Source organism: Lolium perenne, chromosome 2, assembly GCF_019359855.2.
Source record: "Lolium perenne isolate Kyuss_39 chromosome 2, Kyuss_2.0, whole genome shotgun sequence".
Lineage (NCBI taxonomy): Eukaryota > Viridiplantae > Streptophyta > Magnoliopsida > Poales > Poaceae > Lolium > Lolium perenne.
In genome coordinates, this window is record NC_067245.2 from 17,422,247 (window position 1) to 17,447,329 (window position 25,083).

Below are 25,083 nucleotides of genomic sequence, written 5' to 3' on the forward strand. Positions count from 1 at the left end.
ATTGTATTGAAGTACATGGGAGAGAGAGTACCAACTAGCTACAACTAGAACCCGTAGTCCATGGGGGAACTACTCACGGAGCATGATGGAGGCGGTGGCGTCAATGGAGATGGCTTCCGGGGGCACTTCCCCGTCCTGGCAGGGTGCCGGAACAGAGACTTCTGTCCCCCGAATTGGAGTTTCGCGATGGCGGCGGCGCCCCTGGAGTCTTTCTGGAGTTTCGTCAATCTGTATCGCGTTTTTAGGTTGAAAGGGCTTAAATAGGCGAAGAGGCGGCGCAGGAGGGTGCCTGGGCCCCCCTCACCATAGGCCGGCACGGCCAGGCCTGGGGCCGCGCCGCCTTATGGTGTGGTGGCCCCCTGGCCCTCCTCCGACTCTCCTTCGGTGTTCTGGATGCTTCCGGGAAAAATAAGATGTTGGGTCTTCGTTTCGTCGAATTCTAGAACAGCCTTTCTAGAACCAAAAACAGCAGAAAACAGGAACTGGCACTTCGGCATCTTGTTAATAGGTTAGTTCCGGAAAATGCATCAAATCATTATAAAGTGTGAGCAAAACATGTAGGAATTGTCATAAAACAAGCATGGAACATCAGAAATTATAGATACGTTGGAGACGTATCAGCGTGCGGGTCAGCGACCATGTCTGGCAGGTGTGCGGGAGTGAGAGGGTACTGGTGGCGCATGGTGACGTGCTGGAACTCGGTGTGCACGCGGGGAGAGGGAGGTGTCCACGAGCTGGTGACCATGTGACGTTGACATAGGTGGTTGGGGTCAAGTCTTGCTCTCCTTGTCTCATGGTCGTGTCTAGTAGGTTCAGCAGAGCAAGGGGAGGCTATGTGACATGGTTTGGTTGGCTGGAGGTGAGGGGAGAGAGGGTGAGCATGGTGAGTGTCATGAGGGCCGGCATGGCTTGGCATTGTCCAATTCAATGAGGTACAAGGGGGGTACAAGGCCTGGCAAGCATGAGTGAGGTGATAGGAGGCTGTTTGGCAAGGCTAGCATGGTGCAAGTGGTCTAGGGTGTGCACCATTAAATTATGTCAAAGTGCATGTGACATAGTCATGGCATGGTGGTCTTTGTGTCATGGTGGTCTTGTCTACTTGATGATGTCAAAGCTAAGTGATGGCATGGTGAGTGGGTAGAGGTACTAGGCACTATAGATGAGCTCAAGGTTGAAAAAGGTGTTGGTACATAGTGGTTGGAGTAGGTGTACTTCTATGTAGAAATGGGATTCTCATGTAAAAAAACCTCATGTGTGGGTAAAATTTGCTAGGTTTCTTCATGGATGAGCTATTAATGATATTTGGCAGCCATGGGTGGCATTGGCTTGGGATTTGGAAAAGATTTGTGAAGAAATCAAAAATTGGTGGGAATCTAGAATTGGTTTCAAAGTTGCAACTTGGCTTGACTAAATTAAGCAATGGTCAACGATCTGGTCAAAGTGGTCAACACCAAAGTTGTTCACCTTGATGAGGTCTTGGATGAGGTGCAAAGATTTGAGAGGGTTTGGTTTGAAAATCTCCTAATAAAAGGGCTCAAAGTGGTTAAGATATTAAAAAGGTCAAAAGTGACCATTATCACATGCCACAAGGTTTTTGATTTTTCTTTGATTTGATTTTGGTTTCATTGATTAAAAAAAAGGATCCTTTTGAGTTTAAAAGAGTTTCCAAACCATTGGCACAAATTTATATGGCCTAGGTTAAAGATTTTCAAAAATGGCCATAAGCCATATGTGAGGGTTTTTGCAATTTCTCAAATCTTTTTCTTTCTTTTTTCTTTGATCCAAAGGATCATGGTTTTGGGTTCAATTGAGGTTGTTTGGGTTTACTCATGGTTTCCAACCATTTGGGTAAGGTAAATAGGGCATAGACCAATTATTGGAGAATTAGCCATTAGCCCACATATGCCTCACAATTTGTTTTATTTTCTTTTTAAAAGTTCCTCTTTGGTCTTGAGAAGGGTAGGGTTAGGGTTTAGAAAACATTTCAAAATACTTCACACAAGCATCATAGCAAAATTCACAACAATTGTGTAGGAGCTCTATGCACCAAACTCAATTGAGTTAAAGTTTTTGTTGGCTCCAATTTTTGGAAAAAGGAAATTCATTTTCTTTCTTGTTTTGAAAATTTAGGATGTTACAGTCAAAGACACTTTCTGACTTGGCTGTTCCTATTGTTTAGCTTCCCCTGTCATAGAAAAGACGTGTTTGGCCAATCCTAAAAGGGCAAGTCAACGATAACAGACCATGATCCACCTTTTGGAGATGTTGCTCTTCGGAAGCGGCCGGTGTGGGTCGAGACATGGCGTGGTTATCTAGCTTAGGACATACACTTTCATGTTGTGTTATTGTTTTGTTATCTTCGAACTAGCGGGTGTGAAGTTGTTGATACGCTCGAGTGGCCTCGTATTCAAACCTCCATCTTCTATAAAATTATGGTACATTTTTGGGTACTCTCAAAAAAAAAAGTGTGCTACTGTGCATTACAATAGTACTTACTCCCTTGAAAAATGGTGCTTTCGGGTAGGAATAATTCAAATTACTCTAAGTTTAATCGAAGTTATAGGGAAATTTATCAATATCTACTTGACTCTATACAGTACGATGAATGTAATAAAACTAAAACTGTGTTCTAGAAGTTGACATGTTTTTCTACAAACTAGGTCAAATAGAAAACATCAATTATTTTGGGGCAAAGGAAGATCCATTTATCTAATTAATCTTGTATTACTCACTTCCCTCAACTATGGTGTGAATTTAATGTTCATATCTTGTGGTACTCTTCCATCCCAACTGGTTTTTATTTTTTTGAACAATATCCCAACCGTTTGGTTTTGGCTTATGTCACACCTAGGTAGAAATTATGTAAATTGTTGTTGACCTGGCCATCCAAACTTTGAAGGAATGAAAAACTAAAGCCAAGAAAAATCTTTTCCAAATTAGAAACTAACATAACCCGAGTGCCGAGGTGAAGAGAACGGTGGGGTCCTGGCTCGTCGCAGGTGGGAAGGGTAGCACTTGGTTGCGGTTTGAAGAGGTGGCACGACCTCCCCCCTCCAGCTGCTTGTCTCGACGACGCAGCATCGACGACCCCTCTGCCGAGGATAACTAGCCAGTAGGTGGCTCCATCATAGGAGCCATGTGGCGACCGAAGATCTCTCCGGAGTTACGGTGCTAGATGATGCTGGCGGCACCGATATCGCGGTTGGTAGCGACCTAATTGGTGGAGGGTTCGAGGAGGCTCGACAACCGGTGAAAACCGCGCTGACTTTGATCATGGTGGACGACGACAAAGTTTTTTGCATCGTTACCTTGCCGAAGGCATCATTATTGCAGCTTCGGTCTTCTTGATCCTAAGAAAACCCTAGATTTGAGTCTCTCTGATCGGAAGATGGCGCTATGAAAGGCCGTTTATTCTCTTGTGGGCATCATTTTTGGAGACGGTGTTGGCTGGAAGGAACATGAGGTTGAGTGGTGTGGTCTCTTCCGCATCAAAATAAGGTGAGCCTCGGTGAAGTGGCGCAGCAATGCCTCGGCGGCAGAGCGTGATGATGGAAGCACACAAGTTGGTGGTGTTGTTTGGCATTGTGGGGAATGGTTGTGAGGACTTATAGGGAATGTGCATGCCGCCCATACTGAGGGTTTGCATGATTGTGTGTGTGCTCCCATTCTTTTCTTCACTATTAAAGTGAAACATGCAATGTCACACTTCTAGCGATGTCACACTTTCAAGGATGTCACACTTTTTACTATTTACGAGCCAAATGCCATTTCAGCGACTATCAAAATCTCTTCTCCCGCGCCCGTCTTTCCAGCAAAGATAAGTGCCAATCCTGAGATCCTAGGGTACTCAAAAAACTAACTCCAAACAAATCGGAGCGAGAAGCGAAAAAATCTGCCCGCTTTTTTTATCTGAACAACTCACTCACGCCTGGAAGAAGAAAATCCCTCCCAATCCCCGGTCGAACCTCCATTGCCCGACTATTGTGCCGCCATTCCGCAGCCACCTGCCATCCCCTCGAAGTCGAGGAAGTGGTGGAGCCACCCAGGTGCAAACCCTAAATGCTCCCCGCCTTGAATTAGTGAGGGCGACGGTCGGCGGGAGGTCTCTAGGGAGGGAGAGATCTAGGATCTTGGAGACTGGTGAGCTTTGCCATCACCTACCATGACAAATTCTATGTTGCCTTGGCCTGCACCGGGTTCGGCACCAGCTGGACCACCTCATCCTCCGCAGTCGTCGATAGCAGGATTGAGCATCTGCGCCACAACGATCCCTGGTCCCTGGTCCCTCCGAGCGACGGCCCGCAAAGCCTCTGGTACACACGTCCGATGCTGATGCAAGGGCGTGCCACCTGACCTATACCTGGTCAGGAAGGTGATGGAGATGCCTCGCTTAGTTTCCTGCATGGCATACACATAAACATTAAATACGAGCCTCGATCGGCTCTCAGGTTATCCTGTGAATCGGCTCAAGGAGCCGATCCACCCATGATTCGTACGAGGTGCACGAATATATGGTGGTCCTGCTTGATCAAGATAAAGCTAAAGCGATCTACCACGATTTAGGGTTTTCACCGCATAATCGGATCATCCTACTCACGATTGGGCCTCGCGGCCACGCACGGTGATCGTAAGCCGATCCTAGACAAGGCCTAAAAACCAACACGAGGTTGATCCCCGGAACATCCTGTCTAGGACTAGCAAACGACACCCTACGTGCCGCTGGATCCTCCAACCCTTTGTAAGGCCTAACTATTGCAGATATTAAACTAATCCTTGAAGAACAAGGAGCAACCGTAACGGACCGGATCTACTAAATAATGATCAAGCGGGGTGGCGCCCCTACACCTAGGATAGGTGTAAGGGCGGCTAGATATGCAAGGGTTGCACTACGACAGCATATGATACGAAGAACAATGCCAACCCTAACATATCTAAGATAACTACGTTGCTCGCCATCAAAAAGGCTTCAGTACGAGCAACGCATGAACAACGAGCATAAGCTTGTGCTGCCTAGATCGCAAGATGCGATCTAGGCAGCATGACGCTTACCGGTAGAAACCCTCGAGACGAAGGAGTTGGCGATGCGCCGAGATTGATTTGTTGGTTGAACGTTGGTTGTTGTTTATTTCATAAACCCTAGATACATATTTATAGTCCAGGGGACTTTCTAACGTGGGAATAATCCTAACCGTGCACGAGACAAACTCTAACTTTTAATCTAAGATGCGATCTACTATATTACAAATACAAGAGCAATCTAGCCCAAACTCTTCGTGCAAGGCCGCTTCAGAGATCTTCCACGTGTAATCTTCCAAGCCCATCTCCCTTACGGCCCACCTCCTGATTTAGCCAAAATCTGGTGATAACAAAGGTACATGCTACAACTGGTGCATATGGAGGCACCGGAATGACGTGGTCTTCAATGGGGCGGTTCCATCTCAGGCTTGCATCAAGGAGAAGATTAGGGAGGAGTGCGATAGGTGGAAGCTTGCGAAGCTCTTCCGTAGCTCTTTTTTTTGTTTTTTCTGAACCTGTAGCTACACCGTGGCAGGTAGGAGAGTAGGCTTAGGGTGAGGACCTACCACCTCTTGTTGGCAGCCCTTCTTTGTCTCTTGGCACCCCTTCTATGTGATTGATACACCTCTCCATGGTGTATTCTCGAAAAAACAACTGCTGCTTTTTCAGAGTACTTCGTTTTGATATGTGCTTCCTAAGTATAAATACTTTAGATACATAGTATTTACTTCTAACACAACATTGTCTTAAACCTCTTAATTCAGCCTACTCTTGGTGTGATTCATTCTGCTGACCTCTGCTCTTTTCTCGACGCTGATCAATGTTTAGTGTAAATATCCAATAGTTGCACACATAAACTAAAGAGAGGACTTTTGGTGCCCAAGTCGTAGTTCGTTCACTTTCGTTGCTTTGTGCTAGCTGCATACTCTAATCAGATTATAATCATCCAATGTCAATACTCAATTTTTCTAGCAAAGAAACATGTAAACCGGTGCTGTGTATAGTGAAAATATCATTTGTTTCAGATATATACATATATCTCTTTAGACATTATGACATGGTGAGTTGTAGGATGGAGGTAACTGCGTGCCCTCATATGTTAGAGGTTGGTCTCTGGCCTCATGGATCTAAGGGAGCCCCCTATGTCGGGGCGCCTGAGCCACTACCCTATCGTCTTGCTCCAAGCTGGAGACGGGGAGCCCTGCCATCAACACTGAAGAATTTCTACGTCGGGACTAGGAAGGAAGGATCGAGCGTCTAGATCCGGACGGATTCAATCATCTCTTCGTCGCATGTGACCGAAGCCCACGATCTGGGATGGCTCCGGTGCTCCAGTAGCAAAGAAATTTTTGCCCCTCGGAACTTTCTGGTTTGATTTACTGTATTCCTCTACTTTAATCCCCTTGGTTCTAACTTGATGATATACATGAATGCCAACTAAGATGGCTTGACTCTTTCATGCGCTTAGGTTCATTTTCAAGGATTCCGGTGAATAGGTTGTTCAATCTACTAAGTATATCACGTACAAATGACAGTGATGATATTACAGCTTGGTAACTTCCCATGGTGATGCATATTAATAGCTTTTTCTACGGAATGCATATTCCCATATCTTAAGATTAAATATACTAGGAACTTATCACTAATGATGTCTTAAGCCAGAACAAGTTTATAAATACAAGGAAAGTTTACAGTGAAACTGGAAAAGCATGCATCTTCCTCGCTGTATAATGGTACAATTTGTGTTATGCTCAATTATTCCAAGTAACAATCTATATTTGAGGTTCGTTTGAGTTTGCAGTTAACCTTTCTTCGATCACTTCAATTCCACTTCTCATAATTGATTTTCTATCTTTGTCCTCCCACCAGAAACAGTTGAACTATATGGACTGCCAACACGTGTGATATGCAATCGTAAACATGCGATGAGGCCAATCAGGGGTGTAATGTAGAAGTTTTCAGCGGTGCCCTATCAAATGAACCTATAAATGTGCAACTCATCAGTAGAGAGGACTTGGAATCTCCCGGCGGCAATTTTTTTTCCCAGAAAAAGATAATCTGCTTACCTGGTGTAGTTCTTGTGATATGTCAATTTGAGATTAAAAGTAAGTAGCTACTTGATGGGATGGTTCTTTGATAGTGTAGGAAAACAACAGGAATGGAAAGATGTAGTAAAGCGATACACCGTGATCTGGTGGGGATGATAAAAGGATTTGTAACAGATACAAATATCAGGTTTAGATTATAAGCTATTATTTTTAGCTGTTGTTTGCCCTTTGAACTATTTGTAATGACAAATTGGCATAGTGACAATTTAGTACCACTGCATGTCCTGCTGCTCCATATTTGGAACATATGGCTTCAGTTGTAAATAACATGGGCACTACTCTTTCAAGGAATTATTGTCAACACCTTGTAAGGAAGAACAATGATTTTCTCCATACATGGACAAGCATGACAACTAACTATGTACAACGCAAGTGATTATAGAGTGCATCCAAGACCATTTCTGTATAGAATGCAATCAAGAAATGACAAACCCACAAACATAACTCAACTGGACCTGTCACGAAAACATGTTAGCGTGTGAATTATCAGTTATAGAATGACTATTTGACCTGAAGAATAACTTTGTGACGCAAAACCGTGGTATTTAAAACTTTTCCTTTGTTGACGTTCTCCAGTTTCCTTCATTAGGTCCATCTGTATTCCATTTTGATAGCGGCAAGCATGACACGGTTGTTTACTAATCATCATTACTTAATTGTGAGAAGATGCATATTTTTGCTGCATGCCTGCAATTCATGATCCATGTGAAGTGGAGTAAACCCACACCGGAGTAGAGCAATGTAGAAGCCAAAGGTAGGCGACCTGACAGACGAGTGATATGTTTGGAGGGTGAAAATGCAGATATCTTCTCGTGGGGTAGGGGTTGAGAAGATATGCTTCAGAAAGAAGATAGCAACTGATCTGTGGTGGTCGCCAAAAAAAGCGGGATTGAAATTCTTGGTTGTTAGGAAGGAAAAGCCCTGTTACTGCAAGGGGTCTGATTAGTAGTTATCATCTGATCCATGGAGGGTAAGGCTTCATGAACTTCACTGTTTTCCACATGTTTTATAAAAATCTCGATGCCAATATGATGTACTTCATATGATGTAGCCTCGTTTGGATTTCTCCATCAGGAACTTGTTGTATTTCCTTAGCTTTTGCTTTGTGTCATTATGTGTAAAAAATGTCTAATGGTGAGGGAAGCCCTAGGTATTGACCTTATGCCTTTTGGGGTTCCGTGTGTCCCTTGGGTTTGGAGGGTTGGCTCACACAAGGGTTCAAGCTCGCAAGATGCCATGTGATGGAGATGTTGATTCTATTATAAGGTATCATCCGTGGAGAGTCAAAAACGTATGTGGAGAAGAAAGAGACGAGAGAGTAGGACAATGAGCGGGAAAAGAAGAAGCATGATGGAGAAGAAAATACTTGACAACAGTGACATGGCTTCTACTAATAGTAGTATAAAATAGATGTCACACAATTAATTAATGCATGGTTTTAATTAATCAAAAATATATGTTGAGAATGTTCTCCTGGTTGACTTAATGCAAGAATGTCGCATGAAGAGGCATGAATAGCTACCACCTACAACAAAGAATTTAAGGAGCCGTGGCAACGCACGAGCATTCAACTAGTATAGAGTAACTCGGTAATGACCCAGGTCTAGTTGGTGGTGTTGTCGTTAGTCTGCAACATCAAGCACTGATGTCATGATACCCCGCATTATCTTTCATGGCATGCAGAGTCACAACATTCTTTTTTTTTAAAAATTCTTGTATAAACTAGCTAGGTAACTGGTGCAATTTTATGGCTAGATATACCATACACAATATCATATTGTCTTCTTTGTTTTCTCCACTAACGATTATAGTTGGATTGAATTTATCAATACATTAACATACATAAACTATGTGTCTTGAAGATACGTCATTAGTAGTCTTATTGGTATTCTAGTGAAGCCATCGGTTCTTGAAATGAATAGTATAGAGATTTACCATGCAAAACATTAAAATTTCGTCTAATCTCTTAATTTCCCTCTTCAAATATTGTTTTACCAATGTTGAAATATGTTCCACCAAAAATAGTAATATAATGGATCATACCTAAACCATGTTCTCTATTAAAAAAATGTCTCACTCAGGTCATTAGGGTTGCAAGCGGTATCGCGCGAAAGTCTTGCTTCTAATTCATTTTGTCATTTCTAGTTTAAAATTTAACCACAAAATTTGAACAAGAAATATCAAAATTCTTCTGTTATGGTAAATTCTTGGACAAGTGGCAATTCTACTCACTACAACATGGTACCATCTTTGGAGGTGCTTAAAGATTGCCGCCACATGCCCTATATGCCGTGTAAGAAATCTTCCATTACGATGACGACCTAAGGCGGCACATGTAAATGTTGCCAAGGTTTTACTTTTTCCTCTCAGATTTGTTTGGCATCTCATTGAGATTTGTAAATTTCTTGAAATTATTTTTTTTGAGAAATAATTCAAAAAGATTTCGCCAGATTCTAAGTTTCAAATTTAATTATTTTAGAAATATAAAATGGGGTTTTGTGGGATCAAACCCAGAACACCGCCAATGCAACAATGTCAAGTTGGTGGCAATAGGTAGATTTATCACTTCTAGAAGCGTCATCTATGCGATTTTTCAAATTTGACCGGGAGTTTGAACCGAGACTATCTTTTCTCACCCCTTACCGACAATCGTTATTTCCGTAAATAAATGTCCACAATATTTCTCCCTGGATGCCATATATAGTTATTTGCGGTGCCTATGCGCATTGGTAACTTAAAAGCATTGGCATTTCTTCCGTACGCCATCCCAGGAGACTTACTACACAATTGTGCTACTTGGGTGGATAAAAAACTGAAGGTACATCTATCCTTAAGTCTGATTTTGGTAATTAGTGACAATCCATATAGACTAATGGTTTCATTGAGTAGTTTATGAAGGAATGATTTCATATGTGGTGCTTGAAGACCATGTACGTTGGATTCAAGGTTGTATGGCATGAAGATAATGTCATATATACATTGGGTATTGACATCAAGATCAGCGAGTTGAGTGGGCTTGCATAAAAAAAAAAATCATATAGTCCATGATATTAGGACATCAGGTACCAATTGTCTTCAAGATTGAGAAGTGTAAGTTTAAGACGAGCATCTCAATAAAATCACATGCTTGAAACTTGCCATCCATTTTATCATAATAACATGTGACGATATACCTAAGTGAGGTTTTTTCATAGTGGAGTATGGGAGAAAATTTTGCAAGCAAGCACAATGAAGAAAGGTGCACTACTAGGAATTAGCTTACCACCGGCACACTAAATTCGCTACCACCGGCACATTGCTATTCGCCGGCGATCACCTCGCCGGTGGTAAGGCCTTACCGCCGGCACCTTCCATTTCGCTGGCGATAACATGCCGTTACCCCCGGCGCCTTCCCATATCTGCCAGCAGTATTTGTTACCCCCGGCACCTAGCCTATTCGCCAGGGGTAACTGAGTGTACCACCGGCGAGTGGACACATGCACCAGTCCACAAGCCAAAGGCACCAGCACATGTGTATTTTACCCCCGGCACATGCATGTTCGCCAGCACTATGTGTGTACAGGATTAAAAAAAAACTAGCCACCAGAATGTCCACCTTTGCCATATAGTTGCTATTAAATTAATTAAGCAATATTACAAGGATGGAGCCAGCTAGAGCCACGTTTACAGTTACATCCTGAGAAGAAAAAAAACTCATCATAACACCATCAGAACGTCCACCTTCACCTTGGTCCCTCCCTTCATGCCAAAAGTCCAGGGCCATGATCTCGCTCCAAAGAAATCCCGGATTGGTATCAAACTTGAAAGGCACTGTAAATATCAACATAACCATGTTCTAGTTATTTGCACTGTTAAAAAGAAATCAGAAAGTAGAAAAAATATCAAGAAAACCGGAAAATAAGGAAGTGTATCCTAACAACACACAATATATGAATGTGTACACAGTATCTTGTTAGAAGAAATAGGTCATTAGCACCAAAACTTAACCCCAGTCATAGATTCACACCAACTTGAATCTCAGAAGGCAGAATATAGCAGCGCAAAATCTCACAATTCTAGCCTTTCTTAAATCTCACAAAGGGTTACTCCTTCCTGCTCATGGATAGACTGTATTTGGTTTTCAAAATCTTACAATTCTAGCCTTTCTTAAAATATATAACAGCGCAAAAGTCTACTACAGAAACTGACATCTGCAAGAGAGCAGTTGCAATGCAACATCCGCCAATCCAGTTGAAATAAGCAAAAGAATGTCATCTAGACATCTAGATGTATTTTCTTTGAACTGAACCAACATGCATCAATCTAGGTAATTTACATATCACATACATGGACAAACAAAGGCTCCCTAATTCTGATCTAAAAATTATCTACGCACTGATATTGAGTTCCTGGCGCACACACGGACTGCAATTCCCAAATCAGAATCCAGCTCCAATTAAATCGAGATCAGCAAAAATAATATTCCCGGCGAGGGAGAGAGAAGTGGAAAGGCGCCTCACCGGCCACACGGGGTCGGACTTGTTCCCGGCGAGGTCGTGGGAAGAGACCGCCGGGACGCATCACGTCGGAGTACTGCTGCGGCAGAATGGCCTCGTGGAAGACGCCGGAAAGGAGGACTCCCCGTGGCGCGAGCTGCACCTGCACGTGGAGGACGACGGCAGCCAAAGTCCTCCATGGCCTGCACCGTCACTGGCGCGTCCTGGTGGCCGGCTCGCCGGCGTGCAGCGGCAGCCGCCCTCGGCCACGCGCATGATGCAGGCACGCGAGATCGACGGATCTGCACGCGACGTGCACGCACGCGTGCGCCGGCAACTCGCGAGGCTTCGCACGGAGGAGCGACGCGAGCGCGTTGTTGAGGAGGTCGACGACGGTCTGCGACTCCTGGACGTCGAGGCCGCCGAGCCCGGCCGCGACCGCCTCGTCGTGCGGCAGGTAAGCCATGAACCCATCGGCGCCACTGCTGCCGCCGGTGCCAGATGCGGATGGGGCGGCCGACGATCGGAGGGCGGTGGTGAGCGATGGTGGGGGCGAGGGTTTCGGAGCGGGAGGGGCGGCGGATTTGGGGACGTAGCGCTGCTGCTGCTGCCTCGGCCCGGAGTTGGGATGGCGGCGGTGGTAGGAGGGCTTCGATTGCTGGGCGCGCGGCGCGGACGACATGGCTGGATCGGGGGACGATTTGCGAGGAGGAGATGCCTTGGGTGGCTCAGGAGACGACATGGCTGAAAGGGGAGAGGAAAGGGGCGTCGTCGGGTGGCCATGGGCGGCTCTCGGGACTCGGGAGAACGATAAGAGAGAATGAGTGGTGAGGGAAGGAGCAGGAACGAGGTAAGGGATAAGGCTTGCGGGCTAGTGCGATATACCCCCGGCGAACATGGCTTAAATTCGCCGGGCATAACGGGTGGACCATCCACGGGCTCGTGGCCCTGTCAAAATACATTATTTTCGGTGTGTCCAAATCAGTTTCGCCGGCAGTAGTAAACTTACCCCCGGCATTTTCGAGACAAATTCGCCGGCGGTAAAGCAAGGTCTATCCGGGTGCTCTCGGCCCACCTTACCGCCGGCATTTCCAACTCCAATTCGCCAGCGGTAACAGCAGTACCCCCGGCAACCCCATTTCAACTCGCCGGCGGTAGTGTTAGGCCCTCCTGGAAGCTATTACCGCTGGCATCTTCAACTCATATTTGCCGGCGGTAAGGAGTGCGGCTATAAGCTATTCCCTAGTAGTGGTGTTCTATCTTGAGGTGAGCATGATCATCATCATTAGCTCAAGTGGGCAACGAAAAGTATTTGAAAGGTTTTTTCTAAGTGAAGAGAAGTTTTTGGATTTAGATCTTGGGGACATTTGTTAACCTCTTCCGTTGTTCCTCTCCTCTCTCTCTCCCATATCTCCAGAATATTTGTTGCTTTGGGCGAGATTTGAGTGTGAGAGAGGATTGAGCATTCGTGTTCTTGATTTACATGTGTTACATTGGTTTGAGGTCTATATAGTGATTGACTTGAGTTATAGTCAGAGATCTTGTTCCTCTTTGAGACCACCTCTTCCTACATGGTTTGTTGGTTGTTGGCTTGGCAACTTCTTAGTGGAGATCGTTAAGAATCCAAAGTGAGTTCTGAAGTGTTTGTGGATCTTGCCATCTCCGAGGTGGAAGAGGAAGCTATCCATAGTGGAAGAGCTCAGTTGGTTTGGAGAGCTAAAGGTTTCTCTCTCGGGTTGGAGAGCTCAGAGAAGGCCATATCCGCGACTGGTCATTGTGTGAACTGTTGTGCTACGGCTTCTCTAACGGAAATTACGATATGGGTGGATATCTGAACTCCAAGAAATGTGTCTGTTGTCCCCTATACATTACTCAATCCATACATGCAACAATTGATACATCTTGTGTAAAGTTTGAATTGCTAGCTTATATTCGTAATTGCTATATCATGTTGAGCTATATGTTATTGGTGCACATAGTTAATCATATCATATGTAGGATTTGTCCTTGAGAAGTATCCTCTTAGTTTAATTTTGTATTTGATTGATGTCGAGATTTTGAAACCGTCTCTTGGACAAAATTGGTATTCCACTAAGAAGATGATACTTCATTCGTCCATTTTAGTATTCCTTATTGTTTCTATGTTGGACTTTATGTAATCAAAGAAAAGAATATGCTACTTTCACATGAAAAGATGAAACACTCAAACACCGTTCTCTTTTGAGGAAAAGGAAGGGGGCTTTCCCACTACAAATTATATTAATGAAACATACTTACATGGTACAAAATAGATTAAAAGATAAAAAAGACTTAGTATCTTTTTTTGACAAAGGAAATATATTAATATCGCGAAGATATCAATTACGCCCAACATCAGAGAAATGTCCTAAAGATATTACAGGTGCAGACAACCCTACTACAATAAAAAGAAGAAAACATAGAAGTTCCCATTACGGTGATCAAAACCTTGTAGCATCAACACAAACCACTACCAAGACAATATATGGAGTCCAAAATCTCCCAAAAATGGCGCTTCCAAGAAAGAAACAATGCACAAGTACCGTCGCCACCCGATCATAGATCTTAGGTTTTAATTCTGGAGAAAATCAATGCTCTCAAAAAAGACTACTAAACCATCCTTAAATTGCTGGACATGTGATCCATTTTAATATTTGTTGTTGTCCTTACACTAGTAGAAAAACGGTCATCTATACCGGTTCCAGAGGGCCATTCGTACCGGTTTTGCAACCGGTACAAATTATTCGGCACTAAAGCCCCCCCCCCTTTCGTACCGGTTGCTTACGAACCGGTATAAAACGGGCCTCCACGTGGGCCACCAGGAGAGCTCAGGGCTGAGGATCTTTGGTACCGGTTGGTAATACGAACCGGTACCAAAGGTTCCCCCCGCGGCAGGGAATTTTCCCAAATCTCTGCCGCGGCAGAGAATTGGCTTTTTAGGGTTTTGGAGAGGTTTAGGGATATCGGTTTGATTCATATCGCGTCGATGCACCAGAAACGCGTTTGGGTTTAGGTAGTACATGAAGATCAAGATGATGCATAGCAAGTTGGTGCATATAATATAACACACATGTTATTGCATGAGATCGCAAATTAAGTAGCACTATGCATGAAGATCGATCTTCATGCATAGTGGTGCTCTCCGAGGCGTACTCTATATATGTCTATTACATGTAGCATAGTGGTACTCTTCGAGTCAACGATATATGTAACATGTACATCTTCATTCATTGTGGTGCTCTGCGAGTGGTGGTATGACGTCCCGAAGGAAAAATCCCGCCAATTCCTCGCCTATTGCTATGAAGCGGTCATCGATTGAGAGCTTGTTCCGCTTTCTTGCCAACTATAAAAGAATAAGATACAAATGAATACATGAAACAACTATTACTGAAACTCGGCACAACTTATGATAACAAAACAAATTTGTGAAGATTGTTTTTGTACCTCTTTATTTCTCTCATTATTCGTTCTCTCGTTGACAATTCTGCGGATGAACTCGCAAACGAAGAATCCACAGAGATCGGTCCCCGGAGGTTGTTGCGGGCATTTCTTTACAAGAATATAATTCAATCAAACAATAGTCAAGTATGATAATTGAAAGGTGTGTGGACCTAGGTAGTACTACTTACTTTCGCACGCCATCGCAGCTTCGGTGGCCATTCACGGGACGTATCTTCCTTGATGAAAGTTTGCCATACGCTGCTCGACAAAAGAAAATGCATAAAAGAGTCATCAATTAGTTCAAAGCAGGAAATTAACGAAACAAACCGATAAGAATTCAAATTACCTTCTGAGCATTAAAAAACAAGACACGTATAGATCCTTTTCTTTGGTTAGTGAGTCCAAGACTTCAACTTCTCCAATTTCCAAATTGATGACGAGAAGAATAAAGTGAAACCTACGCACGTTTCAATATGTAGTCATTAGTTAAAATTTTGACATACGGTGAGCAAAATATAATGTGTTATAAGACAGTAAGACTCACTCGAAGTTGTAAGGCCAAAGTATTAGCTTTTTGTCACGTTGTCGCTTCAAAAACCTTAGCAAAGTCTGCGGTGTATCCTTGTTATAGAGGGGATCATCTATGGTTTTGACATGCATTGTGTTCGGGTCAATGAACCCAATGTCTGTGATATCGTCCCTTTTGCATTCGAGCATCTTCGATCTGCATAATATAGCGCACAAAAGATTATAATCTGCAGACAATGAACGACTTCTCAAATTAAATAAATAAATCACTTACGAGACAATAGCAACCGATGATTGATTTGTCGAGGGCCCGGAGATTGTATAATCGAAAGAGTTCGGCGAAGTCAACGTTCACACAAGATTCCCGGAAGTAGTGCTCTTCCCTAACTCGCACCATGATAGTCTCGATCCCTTCCTTTGAGGCCTTAAGGTACCACGAATGCAAGTTACGCATACATGTTGGTACCTTCCCGAGATTCTCGACCAAATCTTTCCCTTGAACAAACTGATATGCCTGCTCAGCTAAGGCGTAATCAGTTGCGTCTTGTCGAGAACTTTGAACGGTCTTCCCGTCAAACACCTTGAGAGGGGCGACCGATTGAACGGGTTGTTGTCCGAGCTGGTAGACACCGTGTATCCCTTTTATCTCCCCGATACCCGATTTAACGGGTTTTGTCGCCTCGATCATCTTGTCATACGACCTTTCAATAGAACGCGCATAGTCGGATGGCGGCGATGGTACAGGGTCATATAGATTGTCAACGGTACGCACAACTTTCTCCCGATCTAGTGTCTTCTCGAAAGGTATCTCCGGCACTTTCGGTGCAAAAATTTCTTCACCTCGGCCTTAACGGCCTCCGTTTTCCTCTGGAGTTTTTTCCCAAGGTAACTTCTCAGGAGGCGGCAGTTGTTTCTCCTTTCTAGCTTTCTTCCTAGGCGGCGCACCGTTCCGCTTAACGGACGCTGTCTTACGCGGAGGATCTCGAGATGGTGGACTCACGCCGGGGTCCCTCTCGGTAGGTGTGGACTTGGCTGCTCACCAGGACTGCCACCAGGAGGAGTCGATGGCATTTGCTGCTCATGTGTAGGAGTCGGTGGCCTTTGCAAAAGGACGACGTACTTCTTCGGCCATAGGGCGAAACCGTGCTTGACATCGCCCGTTGTCCTCTCATCTTCACCTCTAGGAATATCAAGCTCCACTTTTTCAAACCCCGAAACAACTTCATCCACCCCGACACGAACACAACCAGGTGGAATGGGCATATGATGGTGCATTGCTCCATCTTCACTTGGGTACACATAGCCGACCGCCACCTTACCGTACGCGGTCCCGATTAACATATGTAGCTCGCAATCTGTCTTCTCCGTGACATAATCCACGGGGTAGCTTCCTCCACATCCGTCAAGATGCGAGGAACCGACACCGCTTCTTCGCTGAGATGGGGCAGCATCGGCTTGTGGATCCCGTAGAAACAGCGGCTGATCAGGTGCCCTCCGATTTCTCTCAAGAGCCTCCACCCTAGATAACAACTCCGTTACAATGTCGGCGTCCTTCTTCTTCTTTCGCGAACGGCTTCTATAAGTGTCGCGCTGTCCGGCCACGCTTCCTTCATGGTGAGACCTGGGCGAGCTCGTACCCGTCCAACATGTTCTGTGGTTCCCCGTAGCGAGTGTCAGCTCGTCATTCTCTCGATCGGGAATGTACTCTCCTTTCTCGACCTTTTCAATTGCATCTACAAGCTTCGGTGACAATTGCCTCAATTTTTTCCTTCCATTTTCCCTTCGCAACGATCAACCCTGTCTTTGGGTCCAACCCTGCCCCATGAGCGAACAACCAGAACTTGGACCGTTCGGGCCAGTCCCCATGTCCGTGGAGTGATTCCATGATCCATCGCTTTATTCTCAAACGCTGTCCACTTCGGAATGGCACTCTTGTAGCCACCTGACCCCAAATGATGCGGAAGTTTCTTCTTTGCAGCATTTTCGGTATTTTTCTTCGATCGGGACACAAACTTAAACGATTTCTTATACTCCTTAAATGCGGCCCAGTGATCTTTTATCTTCACTAGATTTTCGGTATTATCATCGAATACTGGATCTTCATTCTTATATTTGTCCCATAAATTTTTCTTGAAGCTCTGGAATTGTATGGCCATCTTCTTCCATGTCCATTCCTTGACTTTATCCTTCGGCCTTCCGTCATGTCTTCCGGTAGGCTGAACTTTGTCAGTAGCGTTTCCCAAAGAAATTTTTTCATGCTGTCGTTGACATAAGTAGCACCACTCTCCGGGTTCTTCGGCTTATGCCACTCTTGAATGCTGATCGGTACATGGTCCCTAACAATAACTCCGGATTGACTTGTAAATTTGCGGCAAAACTCCTTGGGCTCCACTGGTTCACCATTAGCCTTGAATGCCGTGAGGGCTAACCTGCCCTCGCCCTTTAGCACCCGCGTCGGGCCTCGTTTTGTTCTAACAGACTTGCTCGATGATCCAGAAGGCTAAAAGAAAAAATTATTCGTTAATAAGTGCAATACAAATAAATGAATGCATCTAGGGATGAACACAGACTAATTGATACATAGATATACACCTCGCCGGAGTTTGTGATGGACACTTCATTGTCTTTTCTAACTTGTTCAGACTCAAGTCCCTCGCCAAAATCATTCAGAAAGTCGGCGTACTCGTTGTCATCTCCATCGTCGGGTTCCGGACCACGGGCACTCTCATAGATCAATCGCTGCACCGCTTCTTCCCCCTCCTCATCTCGGACGAAGGTGCCGTCCTCCATACCTCAATGTCACTGCAAAATTAAGAAAGCAATTAATAGCATAATCATGTGAAATACAAACACATATGCCCTCCTTTTGAAATGAATATGCCAAACAAAAACACAAGCATGCCCTTAAGAAAACTTAGTTGTGGTACTTTCTATCTATCCAGATTTCACCTTGTGATGTTCATATGTTTATGTAGTTCAAGAACTATCAATTCCAATCCAATCCGATCTCTTATATATGCACTAAGGCAAGAAGTGACAATATTGCAATCAACATTTAGAAAGGCACTGAAATCAAACACAACAAATCAAGTTGTCCCAGCGCCCGGCACGTGGACGCCAGATCGCTCCACGGCGAGGTACGCCGCGACCGCGTACAGCCTGGCCTCCCGGAGCCTCCGCGAGGCGCGCCGCTGCTGGTCGGCCGTGTGGTGGGGGAGGCGGCCGACGCTGGGCATCTCTACATTACTCTAAAAATTCAACTAAAAAGAATATGGACAAGCCGTCGCGCCCTCCGGCGCGGGTGCACGTACGACACGGCGCCATGGACAAGCCGTGCACGCTGCTGGTCCACTTCGACAAGGGCTCCGCCGCCATGGCCAACGAGATCAAGGCGGATCTCGAGGGGCAGCGACGTCGCCGCCAAGGTGGAGGCCATGAAGCGCGCCGTCATGCTCCTCCTCAACGGCGAGACCCTGCCCACCCTCGCGTAACCTCCACAACAACCTGCAGCACCCCAACGAGTACATCCGCAGCGCACCTCGGCGCACCCACGTGGAGGAAGTGGAGGTGGCCGGAAGGGCTCCATCCGAGGCGCCGATGGCTTGGCGATGGATTTGGGGACGGTGGGGTTTCACTTCTCCGCGGGAATGCAAGCCGAGCAGGGCGACGTAAGAAGCAGCGGCGGCGGCGCTCGAAACCTGGCCGCGCAGGGCCTCGCCACGAGTCGTCCTCTCTCTATCTCTCCTCCCCCAAATTTGCCTCCGCTGCTTTCTCGCCGCCGATTGTTCTGCCGGGGCGAGCCAGGGAGACGCGCTGGACGCGGCGATGGCGAGCGGCGGCGGGGCGGTGAGGGAGGTGGGGTCGAGGGCGGAGCTGGACGCGGCGGTGGGCGGCGCGCGGCCCGCCGCGGTGCACTTGTGGGCGTCCTGGTGCGAGGCCCACCTCGCCGTCGACTTCCCTCCCTAGCCCCCCGCCTCACCCTGGCGCACGGCCTTCACCACCGCGCGGTCACCACGCCCTGTACGCGCGCCTCGGCATTAGGTCGAACACCTTCCGGGTGTGACCTGGCCGGCGCCAAGGCGGAGGGAGCGCAGCAGCTTCCGGACGGTGACGACAACCTTCTCAGCGACGACGACCTTCTCGGCGATGCGGTGAGGCGCGCAGCGAGGGGAACGACAAGGGGAGAGGGACGTCGATGACGTACGGTGCCATGGTGGTGGAGGACATACCTGCGCCGGCGCGGAGAGAGGAGAGGCCAGCCTGGGGCTGCGTGCGGACAACAGCGATGGCGTGGTGCGGCGTGGCGCGCCGACGAGGGACGACGGCGACGGCGTGGACGACGGCGACGGCGTGGACGCGGTACTCGGCGACGGCGACGGCGTGGTCTGCGCGCGCGTGTGAAGAATTTGGGGATTTTGGGGGAGTTGCTCGCGCGGCTAAGTGAAATGGAGGGGAACACCCTTTCGTACCGGTTGGTGGTACCAACCGGTACGAAAGACCTTCGTACCGGTTGGTACCACCAACCGGTACTAAAGGGTTTTTTTTTGTTTTCTTTTTTCTTTTATCGTTTTCTTTTCTTTTGTCGTTTCTTTTTTCTTTTATCGTTTTCTTCTTTCTTTTCTCGTTTCTTTTTCCTTTTATTTTGTGTTTCTTTTCTTTTCTTCTCATTTTCTATTTCTTTTCATTTTCTATTTCTTTTCATTTTCTATTTCTTTTCTTTTCATTTTCGTTCCCCTTTCTTTTGTGTTTCTTTTCTTTTATATTTCTTTTCTATTTATTTTGTTTTCTCGTTTCTTCTTTCTTTTCTTTTATGTTTTTTTCTTTTCTATTTATTTTTTCTATTGCTTTTGTTTTTCTTTTCTATTTCTTTTCTATTTCTTTTCTCTATTCTATTTCTTTTCTTTACTCTCGCCACGACGCCGTCTCGCACAGAAAACTTTCCCGCCCCGACGTCGCGCGGAAACTTTCCGGCCACGACGCCGCGCGGGAAAAGAAAGGGCGGGAATGAAATTTTATTACGATTGAACTCGAATTAAAAGTACATAGCTTAACTGAAAATTAAAGATACATGACCAAATTCTACCGGGGAGTCATTCAGTCATACTCCTGCCTAGCCACTGTAGTACTCGCCACCGTAGTCGTCGTAGTCGCCGTCATCATCGTCGCTGGCATCGGGGTCGCGGTACTCGAACGTCGGCGGGTGAGCACGCGTGGGCTGGGACCGAGGGTAGCGCAGCGGGGGCCACGGTAGGCCATGACGCCCTGGAGAGTCCGGCCGCGCCACCACAGCCGACGGCCGGCCTCGTTGAAGTTCGGAGGAGGCGGGCCGCCCTCCTCGTGCTCGGCAGCGCCCTCTCACGCCGATTGATGAAGAAGCTTTCCCAAGTCGGGCTGTAGTCGGGATGCCACTGGGGATTCCTCCGCTGCTCTGGCGTGAGCTCGAAGTAGTAGTGGTTCGTGATGGCCATCTCGCGCGCCACACCTAGAGGGACTGGAGGGACCGGTACGCCTCCGACGCTTAGCAACCAGCCGGTCGGGACGCGGTAGCCCGGCGGGCAGGGGTAGTTCGAGGCGCAAAGCGCCTCCGCCTCCCGGGGGGTTAGAGATGCGATGGAAGCCATGGGAGAGAATGATGAGGTTTGCAGATATGAGTCTAGATGTGATATGTAAATGGTGGCCAAGCCTACATATATATAGTGAAAAAATGGCGGGAAGACAGAGGCGGGAACCGGTGGAAAGCGCGGGAAGAAAATAGGCGGGAAGACAGATCGAGGCAAACCTTTAGTACCGGTTGGTGGGTGCAACCGGTACTAAAGCTGTCGGCGGGATAAGGACGCCCTGCTCGATGAGATAAAGTATGTAGCGCACGACGCCCTGTCGGTGGGATAAGGACGCGTGGGTAACCTTTAGTACCGGTTGGTGGGTGCAACCGGTACTAAAGCTGTCGGCAGGATAAGGACGCGTGGGTAACCTTTAGTACCGGTTGGTGGGTGCAACCGGTACTAAAGCTGTCGGCAGGATAAGGACGCCTGCTCGATGAGATAAAGTATGTAGCGCACGACGCTCGTCGGTGGGATAAGGACGCGTGGGTAACCTTTAGTACCGGTTCGTGTCTACAACCGGTACTAAAGCTGTCGGCAGGATAAGGACGCCCGCCTCTAAAAGGAGCATCGATACACCATGGGAAGCAGCTCAACAAGCCAACATGGATGGAGAGTTTCATCACCATGGATGGAGGAAAGGGTTGGGAAATCTCCCGTGGCGGAACTTGTCGAAGATGCCCTTGGTGCACACGCCCTATGGCATCTTCGGAAGTTCCGCCTCGGAAAAATTTACCCGCACGCCCGTGGAAGACTCCATCTCCGCTAACCAATGTGCGGGAAAGGGTTGGGAAATCTCCCGTGGCGGAACTTGTCGAAGATGCCCTTGGTGCACACGCCCTATGGCATCTTCGGAAGTTCCGCCTCGGAATTTTTTCCTGCAAGCCCGTGGAAGACTCCATCTCCTCTAACAATGTTGCGGAAAGGGTTGGGAAATCTCCCGTGGCGGAACTTCTCGAATATGCCCTTGGTGCACATGCCCTATATATGGCATATTCGGAAGTTCCGCCTCGGAATTTTTTTCCTGCAAGCCCGTGGAAGACTCCATCTCCTCTAACAATGTTGCGGAAAGGGTTGGGAAATCTCCGTGGCGGAACTTCTCGAATATGCCCTTGGTGCACATGCCCTATATATGGCATATTCGGAAGTTCCGCCTCGGAAAAATTTCCCGCAAGCCCGCGTGACTTAACTAGTAAAACAAGCCAACCATCTCCATTGTTAATATCTTACATACAAGAACATCATTACACAAAAGTGATTTCCATATTGAGATACACAAGTTATGATCCCTATATGTAGCTAGCTAGTCTTCGAGTTTTCTTCGCTCGTTTCCCTTTCTTCTTATCGCGACGCAACCATGGACAATCTTCATTGTTTAAGATGATGCTTGGGTCAATTTTTACCTTGAAGGGTGGAATATCGTCAAACTTATTATAATCTTCTCGACATGTCTGTCTTGTCCTCTACTCCCACGATGTTTCTTTTTCCCGAAAGAACTATGTGCCGCTTTGGCTCATCGTATGATGTGTCCTCTTGCCTTTCTTTCCTTTTTTCGGTTTGCTAGACATATCCTTCACATAAAAACCTGAGCCACTTCACTGGCTAGGACGAATGGTTCGGTGTCGTACCCAAGATTCTTGAAATCCACCGTAGTCATTCCGCATCGCGGGTCTACCTGTACCCGTCTTTCAGGTTGAACCATTTACACCGGAACAAAGGGACCTTGAAATTAGGTCCATAGTCAAGTTCCCATATCTCCTCTATGTACCCATAATATGTGACCTTGTTCCCATTGCCATCTTCTGCATCAAAGCGGACACCACTGTTTTGGTTGGTGCTCTTTTTGTCTTGGGCGAAAGTGTAAAATGTGTTCCCATTAATCTCGTACCCTTGAAAAGTCGATATAGTAGAAGATGGTTGCTTGGCCAACAAGTACAGCTGCTCGTCATCGGTGACATTCATGAGACGTGTTTGCAACCAACCGCCGAAAGTCTTCATGTGTTCTCCATCAATCCAATCTTCACGTTGCTCCGGGTATTTAGAGCGTAAGATCTCCTTGTGTTCCTCTTTGTACGGAGCCACCAAGATGGAATTAAGTAGAACTGTAGTGTGCTTGAGTGAAAGAATGTCCGTCCATACACGTTGCTGATTTCTTTCCTAGCGTGCCTTTTCCACGCAGTCTCCCCTCATAGCGCGATTCAGGAACACCGATCGGCTTAAGGTCAGGAATAAAGTCAACACAAAACTCAATGACCTCCTCTGTTCCATAGCCCTTGGAGATGCTTCCTTATGTCCTAGCACGGTTATGAACGTACTTCTTTAAGACTCCCATGAATCTCTCAAAGGGGAACATGTTGTGTAGAAATACAGGACCGAGAACGCCAATCTCTTCGACCAGGTGAACTAGGAGATGTGTCATAATATTGAAGAAGGATGGTGGGAACACCAACTCGAAGCTGACTAGACATTGGACCACATCCTTCGTAAATTTTGTAGAGTAAGTGGATTGATCACCTTCTGAGAAATTGCATTGAGGAACGCACATAGCTTCACAATGGGTACTCGAACATTTTCCGGCAGAAGCCCCCTCAATGCAACCGGAAGTAATTGTGTCATAATCACGTGGCAGTCATGAGACTTTAGGTTTTGAAACTTTTTCTCCGACATGTTTATTATTCCCTTTATATTCGACGAGAAGCCAGACGGGACCTTGATGCTACTCAGGACTTCAAAAAGATCTCCTTCTCCTCTTTGGTAAGAGCATAGCTGGCAGGACCTTGATACTTCTCTGGATTCAGGTTGTTTCCTTCGTGGATACTTTGCTGGTCCTGCCGTGCATCCGGTGTATCTTTTGTCTTCCCATACACGCCCAAGAAGTTTAGCAGGTTCACGCAAAGATTTTTCGTCACGTGCATCACGTCGATTGCAGAGTGAACCTCTAAGAATTTCCAAGGGTAGCTCCCAAAATATCGACTTCTTCTTCCACATGGGTACGTGTCCGTCAACATCATGCGGAACAGATTGTCCGCCGGGACCCTTTCCAAAGATCACTTCTAAATCCTTGACCATATCATATATAACTTCCCCATTAGGGCGGGTAGGCTTGGTTCGGTTATCTGCCTCACCTCCGAAATGCTTTCCTCTCTTTCTTACGTGATGTTGTTTTGGAAGAAATCGACGATGCCCTGCACACATTCTTGTTTCCCAAATAAATACTATCAGTCTCACCTAAACAGTGTGTGCATGCATTGTATCCCTTGTTTGACTGCCCCGAAATGTTACCAAGAGCAGGCCAATCATTGATGGTTACAAATAACAACGCTCGTAGGTTAAATTCCTTTTGTTCGTGCTCATCCCACACAGGTACACCTTCGTCACGCCACAACTCTAAAAGTTCTTCAACCAATGGCCTCGTGTACACATCAATGTCGTTGCCGGGTTGCTTCGGGGCCCTGGATGAGCACCGGCATCATAATGAACTTCCGCTTCATGCACAACCAAGGAGGAAGGTTATAGATACATAGAGTCACCGGCCAGGTGCTATGACCGGAGCTACTGCTCCCCGAAAGGATTAAAGCCATCCGTACTTAGACCAAATCTTAAGTTCCTTGCGTCATCTGAAAATGACTTGAACTCTCTGTCGATTTTTCTCCACCGCGACCCGTCGCCGGGGTGTCTCAAAGCATCACATCTTTCTTACGGTCCTCTTTGTGCCATCGCAACAACTTGGCATGCTCTTTGTTCCGGAACAAACGTTTCAACCGTGGTATTATAGGAGCATACCACATCACCTTCGCAGGAACCCTCTTCCTGGGGGTGGACTCACCCTCAACATCGCCGGGGTCATCTCGCCTGATCTTATACCTCAATGCACTACATACCGGGCATGCATTCAAA

General features: G+C 46.4%; 2 protein-coding genes and 1 long non-coding RNA gene across 3 annotated transcripts in view; 1 reads left to right on the forward strand and 2 right to left on the reverse strand.

The window, feature by feature from the left end:
- Positions 1 to 25,083, forward strand: part of LOC127329780 (polyubiquitin-like) — a 218,965-nt gene that overhangs the window by 84,001 nt on the left and 109,881 nt on the right. The gene's annotated exons all lie outside the window — the stretch shown is intronic.
- LOC127329778 (uncharacterized) lies at positions 10,721 to 12,466 on the reverse strand. The gene is made up of 2 exons (XM_051356227.1): positions 11,624 to 12,466; positions 10,721 to 10,934 (listed from the first exon to the last, which is right to left on the reverse strand). Exon 1 carries the CDS (start codon positions 12,339 to 12,341, stop codon positions 11,811 to 11,813), a length of 531 nt encoding a protein of 176 aa, XP_051212187.1. The 5' UTR covers positions 12,342 to 12,466; the 3' UTR covers positions 10,721 to 10,934; positions 11,624 to 11,810.
- On the reverse strand, positions 14,907 to 15,780 carry LOC127329779 (uncharacterized). The gene is made up of 4 exons (XR_007869008.2): positions 15,603 to 15,780; positions 15,405 to 15,515; positions 15,247 to 15,316; positions 14,907 to 15,166 (listed from the first exon to the last, which is right to left on the reverse strand). It is a non-coding gene; the product is annotated as an uncharacterized lncRNA (long non-coding RNA).

Coding starts and splice junctions, on each gene's coding strand:
- LOC127329778 (XM_051356227.1), bottom strand. CDS start 12,341: ATGTCGTCTCCTGAGCCACCCAAGGCATCTCCTCCTCGCAAATCGTCC.